General features: G+C 46.4%; 1 protein-coding gene across 1 annotated transcript; it reads left to right on the top strand.

Moving 5' to 3' along the window:
• Positions 1-13,469: 13,469 nt before the first annotated feature.
• LOC100381831 (Protease Do-like 9) lies at positions 13,470-19,405 on the top strand. The gene is made up of 9 exons (NM_001174625.2): positions 13,470-14,095; positions 14,392-14,591; positions 14,734-14,914; positions 16,489-16,680; positions 16,983-17,215; positions 18,042-18,143; positions 18,279-18,329; positions 18,473-18,577; positions 18,937-19,405. Exons 1-9 carry the CDS (start codon positions 13,567-13,569, stop codon positions 19,033-19,035), a joined length of 1,692 nt encoding a protein of 563 aa, NP_001168096.2. The 5' UTR covers positions 13,470-13,566; the 3' UTR covers positions 19,036-19,405.
• Positions 19,406-20,008: the final 603 nt, after the last annotated feature.

Below are 20,008 nucleotides of genomic sequence, written 5' to 3'. Positions count from 1 at the left end.
CGGGCGAGGTGGAGATCGTTCGGCCGAGGCCATGGCGGAGCTCGTTCGGCCGAGGCCAGGGCAGAGTCCGAGCCCTGGGGTCGGGCGAGGCGGAGTTTTGTCGTGTTCTGAGCCCAAGTCCGAGCCCTGGGTCGGGCGGAGCGGAGTTCGCCGTCTTCTGGGGCTGAGCCCGAGTCCGAGCCCTGGGGTCGGGCGGAGCGGAGTTCGCCGTCTTCCGGGTCTTAGCCCGAGTCCGAGCCCTGGGGTCGGGCGGAGCGGAGTTCGCCGTCTTCCGGGTCTTAGCCCGAGTCCGAGCCCTGGGGTCGGGCGGAGCGGAGTTCGCCGTCTTCCGGGTCTTAGCCCGAGCCCAAGCCCTGGGGTCGGGCGGAGCGGAGTTCGCCGTCTTCCGGGTCTTAGCCCGAGTCCGAGCCCTGGGGTCGGGCGGAGCGGAGTTTCCCATGGCGCCTTTGGCAGGGCCCGACTGCCTGTCAGACTCACTCTATCGAGTGGCACTGCAGTCGGAGTGGCGCAGGCGGCGCTGTCCTTCTGTCAGACCGGTCAGTGGAGCGGTGGAGTGACGGCGGTCACTTCGGCTCTGCCGGGGGGCGCGTGTCAGGATAAAGGTGTCAGGCCACCTTTGTGTTAAATGCTCCTGCAACCTGGTCAGTCGGCGCGACGATTTAGTCAGGGTTGCTTCTAAGCGAAGCCAAGGCCTGGGGCGAGCCGGAGGTGTGTCCGCCGTAAAATGGGGGGCCTCGGGCGAGACGGAAGTCTCTCGAGGTCGGCTGCCCTTGGCCGAGGCTAGGCTCGGGTGAAGCGTGATCGAGTCACTCGTGTGGACTGATTCCTGACTTAATCGTACCCATCAGGCCTTTGCAGCTTTATGCTGATGGGGGTTACCAGCTGAGAATTAGGCGTCTTGAGGGTACCCCTAATTATGGTCCCCGACAGGTCGGAATCCAACGACATTGGTGACGTGGCTGGCGCACCGGACATGTCCGGTGTACACCGGACTGTCCGGTGCACCATACGACAGACAGCCTCCACCAACGGTCATGTTTGGTGGTTGGGGCTATAAATACCCCAACCACCCCACCATTCATAGCATCCAAGTTTTCCAGCTTCCAACTACTATACAAGAGCTAGCATTCATTGCAAAGCACATCAAAAGAGATCAAATCCTCTCCCAACTCCACACAAAGCCTTAGTGACAAGAGAGAGTGATTTGTAGTGTTTATTTGAGCTCTTGCGCTTGGATCGCTTCTTTTCTTTGGCATTCTTTCTTGTGATCAAACACTCACTTGTAATTGAGGCAAGAGACACCAATTGTGTGGTGGTCCTTGCGGGAAGTTTGATTCCCAAAAGTGATTTGAGAAGAGAAGCTCACTCGGTCCGAGGGACCGTTTGAGAGAGGGAAGGGTTGAAAGAGACCCGGCCTTTGTGGCCTCCTCAACGGGGAGTAGGTTTGCGAGAACCGAACCTCGGTAAAACAAATCCGTGTGTCACACTCTTCATTTGCTTGCGATTTGTTTTCCACCCTCTCTCGCGGACTCGTTTTTATTTCTAACGCTAACCCGGGTTGTAGTTGTGTTTATATTTGTAAATTTCAGTTTCGCCCTATTCACCCCCTCTAGGCGACTATCAGTCGTCTTCCGGGGCTGAGCCCGAGTCCGAGCCCTGGGGTCGGGCGAAGCGGAGTTTCCCATAGCGCCTGGGGCCGAGCTTGGCTGCCGTCAGCCTCACTCTGTCGTGTGGCACAGCAGTCGGAGCGGCGCAGGCGGCGCTGTCCTCTTGTTAGACCGGTCAGTGGAGCGGCGAAGTGACTACGGTCACTTCGGCTCTGTCAACTGGAGGACGCGCGTCAGGATAAAGATGTCAGGCCACCTTTGCATTAAATGCTCCTGTGATTTGGTCGGTTGGCGTGACGATTTGGCCAAGGTTGCTTCTTGGTGAAGGCCGGGCCTCGGGCGAGCCGAAGGTGCGTTCGTCGCCGTAGGGGGTCCTCGGGCGAGACGTAAACCCTTCGGGGTCGGCTGCCCTTGCCCGAGGCTGGGCTCGGGCGAGGCGCGATCGCGTCCCTTGAATGGACCGATCCTTGATTTAATCGCACCCATCAGGCTTTTGCAGCTTCGTGCTGATAGGGGTTACCGGCTGAGATTTAGGAGCATTGAGGGTACCCCTAATTATGGTCCCCGACAAGAAGGTAGCGACATGTGGCGATTTGACGGGATGGCATAGGCGGTGGTTGTCCCTGCAACATTCTCCATGGTGCTAACGATCACTGTTGCTATGCTGAATCTTTGGAGGAAACACTGCCTATAGTATACTAGGTAGGCGGGCGCCGGCGACGATTCGGCGTTGTCTCTCCTTCTTGAGGGTGCTATCCAGAAGTCCTTCATTTTGCGTGGTTGTTGAAAAATATGGAGGCCTTTCGTCTCTCCGCTTGGCTCAATGGTGTTTGGGCTTTTGTCGCCCTGGATGTCTGCTTGCTCCGGGTGTTCGATGTTGTGGCTCCAAGATTGTTGGTGAAGAATCAAAGCTGCCTCGCTAGGGTGCTAGCATCAACATAACGATGCTAGCTAGAAGTTAATTAGCATGTGAAATGCTAGCCTAGCATAGGGACCTCCTCCTTTTTTGCGTGGTCAAAATGGCAGGTCACTCGACAGATCGTCCCGAACGGGCCGGTGGGAAAGCGAGGAGGAGCTGAGGCAGGCAGCGGTTGCATGGAGCCATTATCCCAGTAGTAGATAAACCAACTTCATGGATCGGAAACAAAATTCCAAGGTCTCATCATCACGTGACCATGCATGGCTCCCACTTCCCATGCACCCATATCGTGCCTGTTTGTTTCGGCTTCTTCTAGCTTCTGGCCACCAAAAGCTGCTGCGGACTGCCAAACGCTCAGCTTTTCAGCCAGCTTCTATAAAATTCGTTACGGCAAAAACCATTTAAAATCAACATAAACACATAATCGGTTGAGTCGTTGTAATAGTAGGAATCCGTCACTTTCTAGATCCTGAGCCCTATGAACAACTTTATCTTCCTTCACACGTAATCATAATGATACTCAGATTCTTTCCACAGCCAGATTCTCCTCACAGCCAGATTTTCAGAAAAGCTGGTCAGAAAAAAGCTGAACCAAACAGCCCCATCATTGCAGCCTGCGATTTGCAGACGTGGACGTGATCGTACATCATCATATCGCATGCAACGACGCCGATCGCTCTGCTATGCATGGGTGGCAGTGGCAGAATGCAGGTGATGGCACCCAGGGTCTCGGCGCGGCCGCGCGGGCAACAGATCGATAGATGGATAGATCTGATCCGCGCTCACATTCCCCATGGCTCCTATATATGGGGTATCCAAACAATACGAACGCGATACGGAACGTTCCTCCTCCGCCGTGTCGCACGTGAACGTCCCGGCCGGCGGCCCCAGCTGTTCATCCGTCCCGGCCGGCGGCACTGAATATAATATAATATGATGTCTCAGCAACAGAACAGCAGGTACAATGGACGACCGACTACTGCTTTCACAGGGAAATACGGAGCATGGCACCAAAGGGTTTCGACTTCAATATACATGTTGCAGATGCTAGCTGCTGCTGCTGCTGGGCCTGGGCATGTCCCTGGAGGTGTTCCGAGCGACGATTCTATCTCTCTCTCTTCTCTCTCTAGAGAGAGAGAGAGGTAGTAGGTCTTTGCAGTCATGAGGGGGATGTATGTTTTGCACCGGTGGGGCGCTGGGGCTGGACGGCGACAGTGCAAGTGCAGATGTTGGTCTTGTGCACGACAAGGGGATCACGGAATCGTCACCGTCCTGCCTCTGCCTGCCAATGGTGTCCGGGCAAGTGGATGACATGCAGTAGGAGTATTGTATAGCCAAAGATTTTCGTTACCAACTGGATTGGCTCCGGATGCTTTGCCGTTTCTCATCAGAGGAGCAGAGCAGCAATGCACAAGCGGCTTTATTTATAGTTGGCAAAGGATCTGGCAGTGGCGCGCGGCTGCATGCATGCAGCTGTCTCGTTTCTGGATCAAGAGTTCCTTTCCCAGATACGTGCGTGGCGTCCACCGCCAGGTTTTGGTTGCGCGGGCCAGTCGGCCAAATTTTTTGTATTTTAGCCCTTAAACAGAAGTAAATTTACGTTTAGACCTAAAAAAATTTTAAATGCAGTTTTGGACCCTTAGCTCGGCGCCATAGCCTGTGGCGCCGAGGTAACACAGCTCGGCGCCACAGGCTGTGGCGCCGAGCTTCGTGACGTGGCTGTCCTCCGTGGCACCTAGCTCGGCGCCACAGATCTTGGCGCCGAGCTAGGAAATAACCGCCCGCCACCTTTCTCCTTTTCCTCTCTGTTACTTTTCCCTTCTACCGCGCGCCGCCGTTCCCACGCTCCGGAAATCGCCGCCGCCGCCCGCCCGCCGGCCAGCTCCGGCCTGCCCGCCGCCCAGCTCCGGCCAGCCGCCCTGCTCCGAGCTCCTGCTCGACACCGCCGGCCGCCGCGCCCACGCTCCGGAGTCGCCGCCCGCCCGCCCGGAATCGCCGCGCTCCGGCATCGCCGCCCGGCCGCCCTGCTCCACACCGGCGGCCGCCGCGCCCCTGCTCGCCGGCCGCCCTGCTCGCCGCCCGCCCTGCTCGCCGCCGGTAATTTTTTTTAAATTTCTTATTTAGTAAACTGTTTATTGTTTAGTAAATAGTTAGTAATTTTGTTGTTAGTGTTTATTGTTAGTAAATAGTTAGTAATTTTGTTGTTAGTGTTTATTGTTAGTATATAGTAAGTAAATAGTTAGTAATTTTGTTGTTAGTGTTTATTGTTAGTAAATAGTTAGTAAATAGTTAGTAAATTGTTAGTAAACTGTTTATTGTTTAGTAAATAGTTAGTAATTTTGTTGTTAGTGTTTATTAAAATAGTTAGCTAGTTTCTTGTTAGTGCTTAGCATATTGTTAGTGTTTAGTAAATTCTTAGTGTTTAGAAAATATTACATGTTTTCTGTGTTGGCAACCATCGTGTTGTCGTTTATTCGCAGGTTTTATAAACATCACTTTACAGGGGAGGTGCTGCCAAATTTTTTACTGACAATTTTTTTGTACGTAGGTGTTCGTCCCACCGACTTGACCTTCTCCACCGTTAGCTGGAGTCGTACGCGTTCTCAGGTATACATAGTTTTCGTACATTATTTATAGATTATGTAATTTCGTTTGATGTGTTCATTTAATATTTACTATATGGTTATTAGTTAATATATATTTATTACTTAGTAAGTTAGTAGGCTTAAGTATGTAGCCATTATTGAGTTAGTAATCCATTTTTGCAATAGATGGACAGCCTAGTAACACTATACCATGGAGGAAGGGTGGAGATAGATGCTTATGGGAGTGTTACTTTTGATGGTATGAAGATCGTGACCATGTTGTTCGTTGAAAGACCAACTTTTGACCAGCTTTTGGCTCGAGCTTGTGAGGAGATTAGTTGCGACATAAACGACCCTAGAATATCAATTCAGGGTTTGTTGTCCCATATTACATATGGAACAGTTGTCCGACGGTTGATCTCCATTACCTCAGAAGATGATTGGGTGATATATTTAAGAATTGTGAAGACGATGGTTCCACCATGTTTGGATGTGGTTGTTCAAAAGTTACCTGTTAGTCATTGCGGAGGTCCAGTCGGGTTGTCTCCACAAATGCCAAATGCATCTCGTATTGAAGCTCCTTTGGTAGAGCTTCATGAAGAAGTCGTTGTTGTGCCCGATGCTCAATCGGGTCCGCACGAGTATGGGATTTCTCGTCCTATTCCCGACGTTTGTGGGGCTTCTAATGCGGTGGTACCCCCCCAAGAGATCCCATTGACCGAGGATCCAGTTCACGTTCATCCTAGTAAGTGTCTTCGACACATTGTTCGTATCCATCATTATTTCGTTTGATTAGACTTTTTAATGTGGTTTTTCTTGCTCCGACCCGATGCAGGATCTCCACATATCGATAATGCTGATGTTCAGATTGATGTGCCTGTGTCATATAATATGGACAACATATGCAGGGCATCCAATAGTGTTGATGTTCAGATTGAGGATGAGGAGGAGCCATATGAGGTTGCACGGGCCGTAGATTCTGATGATGACCGTCCGGTTCAAGAAATGACCGAGCAAGAAATTGAACTCATAAGACGTTTGTGTCCGGAGCGAGACCCTGCAGTACATGAATTTAGCAGTTTAAGTCATTCGACCCGTGCGTATGTTGAAGGACGTGACGATGAACTGCTAGAGGCTCCGGATAACGCCGACAGCATTGAGATTAAGGTTGGCTTACTTTTCAAGGATCTGCCTACACTGAGACGATGGCTACAGGAATATTCTGTGAACCGGAAGAGGCCGTTCAAGGTGAGACATTCGTATGCACAGCGTCGTTACACTGTTGTGTGCGAGGTGCCAGAATGCAATTGGAGGGTATGTGCCCGAAGGCAGAAGGACACCGAAAAGTTTAAGATCACCAAAATTGTAGGTCCACACACTTGTGCCCAGACAGAGCTGAGCTCTAAGCATCGTCAGTTGACATCTACCCTGATTGCGAAAAGGATATTGGGGATATTGAAGGGTCAGCCAAACTTGAAGGTGAAGTCAATTATGACCATGACTTCGGAGCTGTTTGGTTACAGGATCAAATATGGGAAAGCATGGAGGGCAAAGCAGCGAGCATGGAAGATGATATACGGGGATTGGGAGGAGGGTTACGAGAAGTTACCAGCATTGTTCAATGCAATGAAAGCAAAAAAAAACCCAGGCATGCATTACGAGTACATCCCCAAACCTAATGAATGGAGGAACGGCAAAGAGATATTTTATCGTGCTTTCTGGTGTTTCTCGCAGTGCGTAGAGGCCTTCAGGCATTGTCGTCCCGTGCTCTCTATTGATGGTACTTTTCTGCTTGGGAAGTATAAGGGCACATTGTTGGTTGCCATATCATGCGACGCAGACAACTCACTGGTTCCTTTGGCATTTGCTTTGGTGGAGAGGGAGAACAGAGATAGTTGGTCTTGGTTCTTGCGGCTTGTACGCATCCATGTCGTAGGCCCTGGACGCGAGGTTGGTGTCATATCTGACAGACACCAAGGTATTCTTAATGCAGTGCAAGAGCAGATTACTGGCTACCCACCCATGCACCACAGATGGTGCACTCGACATCTAGCAGAAAATCTTCTTCGAAAGGATCATAGCAAGGCTAACTTCCCCCTTTTTGAGGAGGTATGTCGTCAGTTGGAGGTTTCGTTTTTCGAGGATAAGTTGAAGGAACTAAAAGATGCAACAAATGCTGAAGGTAAGAGCTGGATTGCTGGATTGCTGAGGGAACCACACAAATGGACAAGGGCCTACGACGAAGGTGGCTGGCGGTTCGAGTTTCAGACTAGCAACATGGCCGAGTCATTTAACAGTGTGCTCAAGGGTATACGGGGCATGCCAGTCAATGCTATAGTAACATTCACTTTTTATAGGCTTGTGGCTTGGTTTAATGATAGACACGCGCAGGCCAAGGCAATGCAGACCCGAGGGCAGAGATGGGCACCTAAACCAACATCACACCTTAATAATGCAAAGGAACGTGCCCATAGACATGAGGTACAATGTTTTGATGAGGAGCTGGGTAAATACGAGGTAACAACACTAGGCGGCATAACTTCCGACGGTGAGGTGCGACCTTCGAGGACACATGTCGTGTTACTTGATGCATTCTGGTGCGGTTGTGGTAAACCTAGACAATACCATTTTCCATGTTCTCATTATGTTGCGGCCGCACGTCATCGTAACTTTGCATTTGAGAGCAGAATACCTTCTGAGTTCAGTGTAGAGAGCTTAGTACGTACCTGGAGCCCTCGTTTTGAGCCATTTCTTGATGAGTCACAATGGCCACCGTACACCGGTCCGGTATACGTTGCTGATCCAGCGCATCGATGGGACAAACGTGGTAGTAGGAAAAGGAGCCGGTGCAACATGGTTATGGATCAGGTTTCCGGTCGCAGTAGGAGAGGACGAGCGTCCCCCTTTCTCGTGGACCCAGAGCAGAATGAATGCGGAAAATGCGGTAGACTTGGCCACAACTCACGTACATGCATTTGGACACTTAGTCAGGTGTGATATATTTTTTTATACACAAATTTTATTCTAATATGTCGATTTTTTTGTTACACTTTGTACACAACTTATATTCTAATATGTTGATATCTTAATTTGCAGGATGGCGCAGTTCCACTTGCTGGACCCTCACTACGACGAGCACCACAGGGGCCGTCTCACCGCAGAGGGAGAGGTAACATTTTGTACATCAATTAAATTTTCGAATTAATATGTGCGACCTATATTTGACTAATGAAAATTCTTTTGATTGCTAGGTGTTGCCCGTTCTGCGGGTCCGGACCCACGACCGGTTTCTGGAGGAGATGAGGTACGATGAGAGGTACACTCCTCTCCTACAGAGGGCTGGCTTGGACGTCTTATCGTACCAGGTCCGCCGTGGGCTGCCCACTTTCAACCCAGCGGCGTTGACGGCTCTGGTCGACAGGTAAAGACTTCTCTAGTTGTTTAATATTTACAATTATCAAATCTACTTTGCATACTGATGATTTTGTATTCTTTTGTCTTCCAATAGGTGGCGGCCAGAGACTCACACTTTCCACCTTCCCTGCGGTGAGATGACCGTGACGCTTGAAGATTGCCAGAAGATTCTTGGTCTCAGCATTATGGGTCGTCCAGTGACCGGTCAGGCATCACCAGGCGGTTGGAGGCAGAGGGTGGAGGCCTTTCTTGGGAGACTGCTTCCGGATGAGCTACGAGGTAGCCACAACACCGGAGTCCCACTGACCTGGCTTAGGCAGAGCTTTGGGCAGTGTCCACCTGGTGCAGACGAGCAGACGGTTGGATACCATTGTCGAGCTTGGATTCTCCATCTCTTTGGTTCAGTTCTTTTTCCAGACGCGACAGGCGACAGCGCGTCATGGATGTTTCTGCCCTGCCTGACTGACTGGGATACGACTGGAGGTTACAGCTGGGCTTCAGCAGTGTTGGCCTTCCTGTACAGGCAACTTTGCGAGGCTTGTCGTCGTTCGTCGAGGACGGCCAGCTTAGGTGGATGTGTCTACCTACTACAGCTGTGGATGTGGGCACACATACCAGTCGGGCGACCCAGAGAGTTTCCTCCTCGTGAGTGGTTCGTGGTAGCCGGACATCGGCTTAAGCCCACGGCTGCTTACCGCTGGGACCAGGTCGAGGAGCCATTCGCACGACACCAGCGTGCTTACGTGGAGTACTCAAACGAGCTTTTGTGATATGGACTGTGTGATTTGGACTTATGCTGGAGACGTTGTAATATGAACTATGTTATGTGTTTTGGACAATGTGTTGGGGAACTTGTATTTTGGACTTTGTTTGTGGACATTATATGAAGAACTATGTTCTGTGGATGTTTTTATATTCGATGTTATTTTGTGATGTATTATATGTTGAAATGCTTATATGTCTTATAATATGTGATTATTTGAACTGTGGTTGTTAATAAAACAAGGGGAACTCTTGCAAAAATTTTTTGTGAACTGTAAAAAACATAATAAGCAATAAGTAACGCATCTTTAGAGTTCTAAATTATTTTTGATACGTAAATACTACATAATAGGCTACAATTCTTCAGTCTGAATCACAATCTATGAGTAACTCATCTTCGGAGTCATCCGTCGCGCAATCCTCAACAACAACCTCATTCCACTTGCTGCATTGTCCTGCATCACACTTGTCACCAGTTCTTTTGTAATAATTGGCTTCTGCTTCATCTGCAGCTTGGGAGAATAGCTCATCCTCAGCCTCAGCCTCATCAGACTTCTTCTTGTAATAAGCTGCCTCTACCTCTGCGGCGGCCTGTGACATAAACTCATCCTCTTCCTCTTGAGCACGTAATCCAGCCTCAGCTAGTGCTATGAGCTCACTCAACCTTGACATGTCGTCCTCCTCTTCTTCATGTAATCCTGCCTCTGCGAGGGCGATAAGCTCAATCAATCTAGATGTGTCGTCGTCCTCCTCCTCCATCAGCTCAACCGTTGCCATTTTATCCTGAACATATCTCGCATGCGCCTCATCGGCCAAATAGTTTACGCCGCTTCCAATCTCTGCAAATATAATGAGAAAATTAAGTTAGCAAAGTCAGGATAAATAAATTGTACTAACATAATTATAATATCATTTATCTCACTTACTTCCCTTGAGGCGATCAGCAAGATTATCCAACATCTGTTTCTCGGCTTGAGCCGCTTCCCATTCCCTTGCATCCTGTGCTCTCTTCTCATCTGCCGCCTTCAACCTCCTATACTCTGCACGCTTCGGGCTATCATAAAAGGCAGATTTTGCTTCCCTACGCATGTCGCGTATGCGATCGTTAATGTACGAATCAACGAGCCGAGATCCACAACGCATCTTCTGTCCCATTATTCTCTTCGACTCTATTGTGCGCATCACCTCTCCTTTGTCGTCGTAACTCTCCCAACTGCATTTCCTCGTCTCCTACAAAAAATATAGTAAGTACCGCTATAACATTACATCTGGTGCAAAAAAAATACCAACCTCATCGTAATCGACCATATGTCCACAAAAATATCCAACACCAAGCTCCGAAGGAACTAATCCATACTTAGCTTCAATACCACATTTGCAGAGTACTGGATCAAATTTGACCTCTTCTGCCGCCCACCCCATGTATCTCTTTTCCTTTACCTCTGGCTCTGGCCAATGGGACAAAGGACCATACAACCACTCTCTGAAACGACACTTACGCCACCCGTATGGCTGCAAGAGAAAAAATTAGTAATTTATTGTAAATAAAAACTAGTTCATACATTTAGCATATCAATGGGCTCACATAATCAATGTTCGGACAACAGAACTGCTTGTCATAGTCTTCGTCGATGACAGCACGGTCTCCACAATCGCATCGAGGCGGTGAGTCCATCCGTCTTTCTGTTGCTACCTCCTTCTCCGCATCCGTCATTGGTGGAGGATTCGGGGGAGGAGGTACCCAACGCTTAAAACGCTCATGACTGGTCCTTCCACTCAACCAATTAACGAAAAGAAGATATCGAGGGTCAAATTTATCAGGACCATCGATCCACTGGAAAAAGAAACACCTCTGATGTCCCTAAAATAATGGAAAGATGCACTATTACATATCTACAAAATAATGAACGCGAACAAAATTAAGTGACAAGTCATAAGCTACGTACGTCCAAAGTGCCACAAAGGTAGTAGCAGCGAGCAGCCGTGTCTGGATGTTGTGATTGATGTACCCAAGCCAGTCTGCCACAGTCACAGTTAGGCACGGGGAGTTCAGGAGGAACAGGAGCATCCTTACTAGATACGTCCGGATATAACTCCCGAGGACGACCTCTCTTCTGCCACAACGCCTCTCGGTACATGTCTTTCATCTAATAAACGATTATAATTATCACTTGTACCTATTATGCTTTATAATAAGTTTACACAAACTAATAATCGAAATGATAATATAATAGGTGTATACAAATTATTAAACTAACAACCTAATATACAAAAGGAATCAGTTGGAAATCATACCTTGGTCTACGAAGTGAACCAACTCAAATCTTTGAATCCAGGAAATTTTTACGAAGTTTGGAAATGGGATGAAATGAGCTGCTCTCGGCCAGCCGCGCGGACGTTTTTATAGGAATTCGTAGCTCGGCGCCAAGATCTGTGGCGCCGAGCTACGAGGCCGCGCCGCCGCCACGTCAGCGCCAGGTCAGCCCTGGACGCAGCTAGCCGTTGCGGCCACGTCACAGCTTGGCGCCTGTTAGCTCGGCGCCACAGCCTATGGCGCCGAGCTAAGGGTCCAAAACTGCATTTAAAATTTTTTTAGGTCTAAACGTGAATTTACTTCTGTTTAAGGGCTAAAATACAAAAAATTCGGGCCAGTCGGCATCTCTCTTTACTTGCGGATCCGAGCTGCTCGAGCTCGGCAGCTCGCTATGCTCGTGGATAAGAACAGGATGCCTCTGCTCTGACAGACAGCCGGAGGCAGGCGATTCGAGAGGTTCAGAGAGGGTGCGTGGGTTGGAGATCGATCCAGATGCCACTTCATTTGGCAGCACAAACTCGGTGCTTTCTTTTTTTCTGCTATGGCATGATGCCCTCCCTGCTACTACCACGGACCCAAATGCGGCGGCCTTGTTAGCAGCATCAGGCTGGAATGATGGAGCTGATCAGCTGCAATTGGCATCCGATGCTAATATATGATGTGACATGCTCCCCGTCTCACTGATCGGGTCAGTGCTCTGCAACTAATCTGCTGCACCTGAAGAAGAAAGCATAGCGGGATGAAAAAAAAGACATGGCTGTCAGCAGCAGCAGCCTACCGAAAAGAGTGTGAATGGTTAATAACTCGGAGCACCTCTAGTGACAGTGACGCTTTAGAATATCTCATTGATGGATGCATTGGAGCATGTACTGAAAAAACCAGGACTGAAAATGATGGTCCTCGCAGAGGATGGAGAAGGAGACCCTGCAGTCTGCACGCAGGACGGACAGTCTCAGTGCTAGTTCAAAGGCAGATTGCCAGGATGAGATTTCAGTTCAACCTCGTCGTTGAGCTACTCCCTTCGTTTCTTTTTAGTTGTCGCTGAATAGTTTAATTTTGCACTATCCAGTGACAACTAAAACGAAACGGAGGGAGTACAAGGTTCACTCTCCTCGACCCCTCACCATCTCTGCGAAATGGAATGGAGAAGTGGAGGATTCTTGGGAGCGTCTAGGCAGTCTGTACCTTTACAGCGACCACTTGTCTGACCGCAGTATTTCTCACTAAACAGCAGAGATTGCCACATCAACCGTCTAATCATGAAACCGATGGATGGAGATTGAATTGTCGATGTCTGGAAGTAACTGAACCTTGTGTACACAGTCATGGTTCACATACCAGGTCCTGCATAGAATGGTTTTCCTTATGCATCTGAGCATCTTCAAGTGACAAGTGGGCTATTTGGCACAAGTCACTGTCAGCCTCAGGAGGTTGATCAGCTAAGCTATGACAAGTCAGGTCTCCGATGTGCAAAGTGGAAAGCACCATCGCAATGCGCAGCGGTGTCCCCTCCAAATCAAGAGAGGTGTAGTCACATACTTTGCACGCATAGAATGCTGCTAAGCCTGAGGGCTGAGGCGTACGCCATGCCAACGATTCGATTATCCTTCTGTGTGACCTTCTGCAAGCACATGTTGTTGAGTATAGTGACTGACGTAGACTAGGAACGGTCAGGACAGGCCTAGAGACGTCATTCAGTAGTAAACACAGTGCAGTGCTGGTGGACTGTATATTTCAATCAGACAAACAATGGTAGGGCAGCAGTATCGCTTCTAAACAAATGGAACGTCACGATGCGCAAACCAACTGACAAAAACACTCCAGTCTGTGAAACAGTGGAACCCTGAATCAATCCAGCCCAATCCGGCCTGCACGGCCCGCCTCGAACCGGGCCGACACTCCTCATCTTCCCCGGTTCGGCACTTCGGCTCGTCCTCCTCGCGGCGAAACCCTAGCCCGCCCCCCATGGACGATCCCTCCTCCGCCTCCAACAAGCACAAGCGCAAGCGGGGGCGCAAGCCCAAGGCGTCGCCGCCCTTCCCCGACCGCTCCTCCCCCTCTCCCTCGGCCGCCCCCGCTCCGGCTGGGCGTCGTGGCCGCAAGCCGCGACGTCACGAGGCCCCCGCCGACGCGGACGCCACGCGTCCGCCGTCCCCGCCCCGCCGCGGGGAGCCGAAGCCGGTGGCAAACGGAGGCGATGTGGTGGCAGTGGCGGAGTCAGGCCCCGCGAGCTGGGATGAGGTGGTGAGGGTAGTGCCGTGCATGGACGCTGTGGTCAAGGTGTTCTGCGTGCACACGGAGCCCAACTTCTCGCTGCCGTGGCAGCGGAAGCGGCAGTACAGCTCCAGCAGCAGCGGATTTATCATCGGCGGCCGCCGTGTCCTCACCAATGCTCACTCCGTGGAGCACTATACCCAGGTTAAGCTTAAGAAGCGCGGCTCCGACACCAAGTACCTTGCCACCGTCCTGGCCATCGGCACAGAGTGCGACATTGGTGCGCCCGCTCTCCCCATCCCTGCCACTGTCTCCATTGTTTATTTCTTACTCTTAGTTTTTTTTCTTCTTATTGTGATGTTGGGTTTGTCCATTGTAGTCGTGAAAATCGGATGCATAGTAATTTCTATATTGTTTTCTTGGAGAAATACACCAAGATCATTTTTTATGGTATCTATGAAACTTCTGAGGTTATAGCATCGTTTGAGTTATGGCATGGTACTTATCATACAGTTGATTTTTCATGTTGCTTATGCAATCTAATTTGATATTATTCGTTTGTTCTATCTGTCTCAGCGCTCTTAACTGTCAATGACGATGAATTCTGGGAAGGAGTTTCACCTGTTGAGTTTGGAACATTACCAGCCCTTCAGGATGCAGTTACTGTTGTTGGTTATCCAATTGGAGGAGATACCATATCCGTGACAAGTGGAGTGGTCTCTAGGATAGAAATACTTTCATACGTTCATGGTTCTACAGAACTTCTAGGATTGCAGGTACATTTTTTTTCCTGAAATTATGATAACTTCAAATAAATCTTTTTATAAAGATAGATGTTGCAAGTGAAGTAACTATTTTGAGAAACCATGACTTATCGGCTCACCGACGTGTCTAATACGGGCCTTGTCTTGTTGATAGATAGATGCAGCTATTAATTCAGGAAATTCAGGTGGCCCAGCTTTTAATGATAGGGGAAAATGTGTCGGTATAGCTTTTCAGTCTCTTAAACATGAAGATGCGGAGAACATAGGTTATGTGATACCGACTCCAGTTATTACACATTTCATTGAGGACTACAAAAAATCTGGAGAATACACAGGTAATATGCTCTTTTCTGTAATTACTGGGAGTAATTGTTGGTTTTATTAGCATGATCATGCATTTGGGTCCGCAGTCTACAACTGTTACAAAAACAATGGGAAGATGTTATTGACATTTTAGTCTGTAGTTGTACCAGTCTATGGATCCTGTTCTTCCAGCATTACATGGTTTATCACATGATGATTGTTTTCTCTTCTAAACTATGACTAATAATTATATACAATATTAAAGAGCCAAAAAATCTTCCCCATTTTTTGGGTATGGTCCTCCCAAAACAGTCTCTATTCGTTTATCTATAGCCCTCTGCCCTCCTCTTTTGTATGACACTTACAGGACTTCTTGACTAGATAGCTAGGAATCCTAATCCTAATAGAATCCTCTCTTGAGTAACCTGGAATCCTAATCCAAATAGAAAAATATAATAGTATAAATCTTTATCTTATCTTATCTGACCCAATATTAAATCATGAAGATTTTATTAGTTTTGTCTTTTTTATTTTTTTCTTTGTTTAGCCTGATTTTGAATCTGCCTCTGGTTTTGGTTTCTGGTCCTTGTTCTCCGTCCTGTTTTTTGTTTTTGGTAGCATCCTTTTATGGTTTGTTTTTGTCCCATTCTTTTTTTGTCCGTTTCACTTTTTCCCATCAAGTTAAATTATTTTGTTGTAACATGATATAGTTGAGATCAGCTAATTAAACTGTGAACTTATTATTTTGTAGTTTGCTGTTCACTTCAGTCTAAATAAATGTGTTTCCTAACTATATTCATGTTCCAGCGCAATCCATGACAAGGGCTAACATGTGGAAAATCGAGAGAGGTCTCTTATACCAGTTTTTGACACTAACTCCTTGCCGACTTTAATTAGAGATTAAAATTACAAATTTTAATGAGCCCACAAAAGAAGTCATAAACAATATTTAATAGTATCAATGTTTCGATAGTAGGAAATTAAAGTTATAATATATTTATAGGTAAATATTTTTATGCCTTGCAAAAAGAGAATTGTATTTTAAATTTGACACAAGCTTAATAGGACATTGTTGTATTTTTTTCAGCAAAATCTGTAGTCATCATAAAATAAATATAGCTTTAAAATTTAGTACAAAGGGTAAAGCACAAATATATACATATTATGGCCAGCATGTTTGATGTTTTTTTACTCCTGTTGTAACACACCTGTACGTTTGCTAGTGATTATTATGCCCTGTAGTGATGATTTATATTGCTTATTGGTTTAGTTCATAGCACTTACTGCGAACGTCATATAATAATATATCAGCAAATAGGAGTCTTTAGTCAAATAAAGAACCACCTAGTTATTTGAATTCTCTGTACTGTTAAGTAGCAATATGTTGATATAAAGCCTATGTTTCTTATCACTCTTCTGTGTGAGTTTTGGTTGTCCTTGGTGATCTCTATACGCAAGTAACAATATTGGTATTTATTCTGACGACATTCTTTCAGCCATTAGTGACTCCATGTAATGTTTAGTACTATGATGTTCATGCCTACCTCTTAGATCTTTCTAATTTCCAATGACAGTGTTACTATATTCTTTTTATGTATTATTTTAGGCTTTCCTATACTTGGAGTTGAATGGCAGAAAATGGAGAATCCAGATCTCCGCAAAGCAATGGGAATGAAACCAGATCAAAAGGGTGTTCGTGTTAGAAGGGTGGAGCCCACTGCTCCAGAATCTGGATGCCTACGACCATCTGATATTATTCTTAGTTTCGACGGTGTTGACATTGCTAATGATGGAACAGGTTAGTTGTAGCTTCTAGTTTATGAATATGTTTTTTCAGCTAAACTGTTAGCATGTGATGCACTATTTTGCTGTATAAAAGCGCAACGTATGTGTCAAGTGTCATGCATGCCTTACTTTTATGTCTTGTACTGTTGTACAGTTCTGCTAGTTAACTCTAGTTGCTAGCTCTAGATGTTGTATTTGTCTCACTCATTTATAGCTTGGGTATGGAAGTTATGTTGAAAGTTGTGCTAAATGTACTAGAAATGGCAAGCATCTCATGCTAATTTGTTTCTTACCATCTTTTTTGTTGGTCAACAGTTCCTTTCAGGCATGGTGAGCGCATTGGCTTCAGTTATCTGGTTTCTCAGAAATATACTGGAGAGAAAGCTCTTGTTAAAGTTCTGCGTGATTCAAAAGTTCATGAATTTAAAATAAGGTTAGCAACTCACAAGCGGCTTGTTGCGGCTCATGTGAAGGGCAGGCCACCGTCATATTACATAGTTGCTGGCTTTGTTTTTGCAGCTATCTCTGTTCCATATCTTCGATCCGAGGTTTGTACATAGCTTCTTCATTTTCCTTGCAATGAATTAAATAATCAATGAATACAAGAGCACATTTGGTTGTTAGTGTTAATATGATTTGCTGCATTCCTGGAAAGTCTTGTGCTGAAACTCTAGGGGGCAGTACTTATGTCTTCAACACAACATTTTTTTAGTTTTTCACTAAACTTTATTCGTTACCATGAAACAATTTTAATTATTTTGTGGCTGCATGCTTACACAATGACCAGTCTGCAGTGCATGTACTCCTTGATTTATGTATCCAGCAGCCAGTTGGAAGTTCTTGATTTTGCAAATTCAAGGGTGTAGGATGTAATAAGTACCATATACTCCCGCTTTACCAAATTGTAGTTCATTCTAGCCTTTTCAATTCATAGTTTTTATTATGTCTCTAGACATAATGTATATGTAGATGCGTAACAAAAGCTTGATATCTAGAAAAGTCAAAGCTGACTTACAATTTGGAATGGAAGGAGTACTAGTTAGATCTATTGTGCATATGCATAGGTTGTATGGAGTTGCATGTGACATGACCACGAAGCCAGCCAGTTGCAAAAGTAGTGATGCGAACTGCGAAGCAAGCCTCTTCAGACATTTTAACCATGAAGAAGTTTTCAAACAAGCTCTCATAACTTCCTCTTTTGAGTGATCCTAAGAAGATTTTGAAATCACATAAGACTTTTCTTTTAAATCCAATATTAAATCCACTTCTGCAGAAACTAACAATACTTTGAACATGTATAAATGAAATACGCAAATGCTAAAGGAGGATTTTGTGTTTCATTCTTTAGGCTAATTGATGTTTGTTATTTATCAGTATGGAAAAGATTATGAATATGATGCACCTGTCAAGTTGTTGGTGAAACATTTACATGCGATGGCGGAATCACCTGATGAACAGCTAGTGGTGGTATCACAGGTCTGAAGTTCTTCACATATTAACTTTGAATGAATAACTCTGTAATATTATTCATTTAGTTTTGTTTTTCATAACTAGCTAGTGTCTTCTTTAAATTTATAACTTGATTGTACCCGTTGCATTGAACCTGTGCAGGTGCTTGTATCAGATATCAATATAGGTTATGAAGAAATAGTCAATACTCAGGTAATAACAGCTTCTAGTTCTGTGGTCACTAGCATGCCTTTTAAGCCATTTCTTGCAGTATATTGTTCCTGGAGGCTCGAATGACAATGTCTGTTCTGCACTACTGTGGTCACTGAAACTTTTCATTTTTTTATTGTTCGCAGGTACTTGCTTTCAATGGCCAGCCTGTTAAAAATTTAAAGAACTTGGCGACCATGGTGGAAAATTGCAAGGATGAATTTTTGAAGTTTGATCTGGAGTATGACCAGGTATGTTCTTGACCCTTTCTTTATTTGACTTTTGCAGCTAATAAAAGCATTTCTCATGGACACAAATATCTGGAGTTTGGTAGGAAGTTTCCCCCCTCAAATTACATTTGCACCCCTATAAGATGTCTCATGATTTCTCAGGTCTAGCAATAGCAAATATTATTTTTCTTGCCAAATTGGCCATGGACAGCTATAGCCTATTGTCTTACAGTATTATATATGAGATAGGATTATTGAAATGAATCAGCTATCACTTCACATGATGAAAAACTGCTCCAAAGTAACTGTCAGGATTCTTTTTGATTTGTTACTTAACTACTTGAAGCTAGTAACTAGTAGCATAATATATGATTTGATAGATTGTTGTCCTCGAGACGAAAACTGCAAAGGCTGCTACCCAGGACATTCTGACGACGCACTGTATACCTTCTGCAACGTCGGATGACCTTAAGGCCTAGTGGGAGGAGAAGGGAGCATGACGCAGCCCTGGGCCTGAGCCAGGGCCATCAGGTGGGCCAATAGTTTGGGCCACAATTTCGGCTGAATTGATTAGCGCAGCGTACGATCCGTGATGAAGAGGAACCCCAATGTTTATCTGTTTAAGTTAAATATCTTTTGAGGGGTTGTGGATGTGAGAGTGCTGGCTGGTGTCTAAAGCTCCGCCATTATAGAAGGTTTGAGGGACTGTCACTGTCAGATAACAATAAACTGGAGTTGTTACAGACAGAGTCATCGTGAAAACGATAGTGTCTAGTAAGAAGCTGAGTTTGTTTTTTCTTTACATGATTTCATTACAACTACACCAAATTATTGACGGGGAAAGGAATCATAATTGGTCCGTGATTTCATTACATCCTTGGTGTCTCAAGCTTGTTCCGCATAGTACCTGCTATTTGTCAACGATACTTTTACTTCTGCTTGTAAAGTATTTGCATCTTGTTTCTGGACAAGTGGTACTTAAAAGATATTTAAGCGTTGTGAACCAAAGTTCTGTTTGCCCCGGTCCTTCGGCTCTGTCTTTGTCACGCCGTAGTTGTCCCTCTCGAATGGTACGGGTGAGTAGTAGCTGGCTTCCAGCTCATGCGACGAGGAAATTTGGAATTCTGGCCAGGACCATGGCACCTTCCACTCCTGCGTTTGCGTTTGCAGCGTCTGTATCCGTGCTGAGGCACACCTTGCGTTCACTCCCCTTTGCTTCCCTTCAGCGCTATTCTTGCAGGTTGGTAGTGGTAGCTCGTCCGCTTCCGTTTGTCTTTATTTCGTTCAGCAGCTATCGAGGTGTACAACAAGTGCCATTGGCCTTGACGATTTCGTTTCCGCATGGTTTGCCGCCCTCCCTCGCTGGTGCGGCGTTAGCTGGGTGCCGATTGGTACGTGCCTTTTGGAAAGCGAATCCCAGGATCGTGATGGCCTGCACGGCAATCCTGCCGG

The sequence above is a fragment of the Zea mays genome, chromosome 5 (genome assembly GCF_902167145.1).
Source record: "Zea mays cultivar B73 chromosome 5, Zm-B73-REFERENCE-NAM-5.0, whole genome shotgun sequence".
Classification (NCBI taxonomy): domain Eukaryota; kingdom Viridiplantae; phylum Streptophyta; class Magnoliopsida; order Poales; family Poaceae; genus Zea; species Zea mays.
Note: the sequence above shows the minus strand (reverse complement) of the source record. Positions and strands in the feature narration are given on the sequence as shown.

Bases quoted from the DNA above. Each gene is read 5' to 3' on its own strand.
- LOC100381831 (NM_001174625.2), top strand. From the start codon at position 13,567: ATGGACGATCCCTCCTCCGCCTCCAACAAGCACAAGCGCAAGCGGGGG. The intron at 14,096-14,391 runs GTGCGCCCGCTC...TATCTGTCTCAG, and splicing joins CGGCACAGAGTGCGACATTG to CGCTCTTAACTGTCAATGAC. The intron at 18,578-18,936 runs GTATGTTCTTGA...ATGATTTGATAG, and splicing joins TTGATCTGGAGTATGACCAG to ATTGTTGTCCTCGAGACGAA.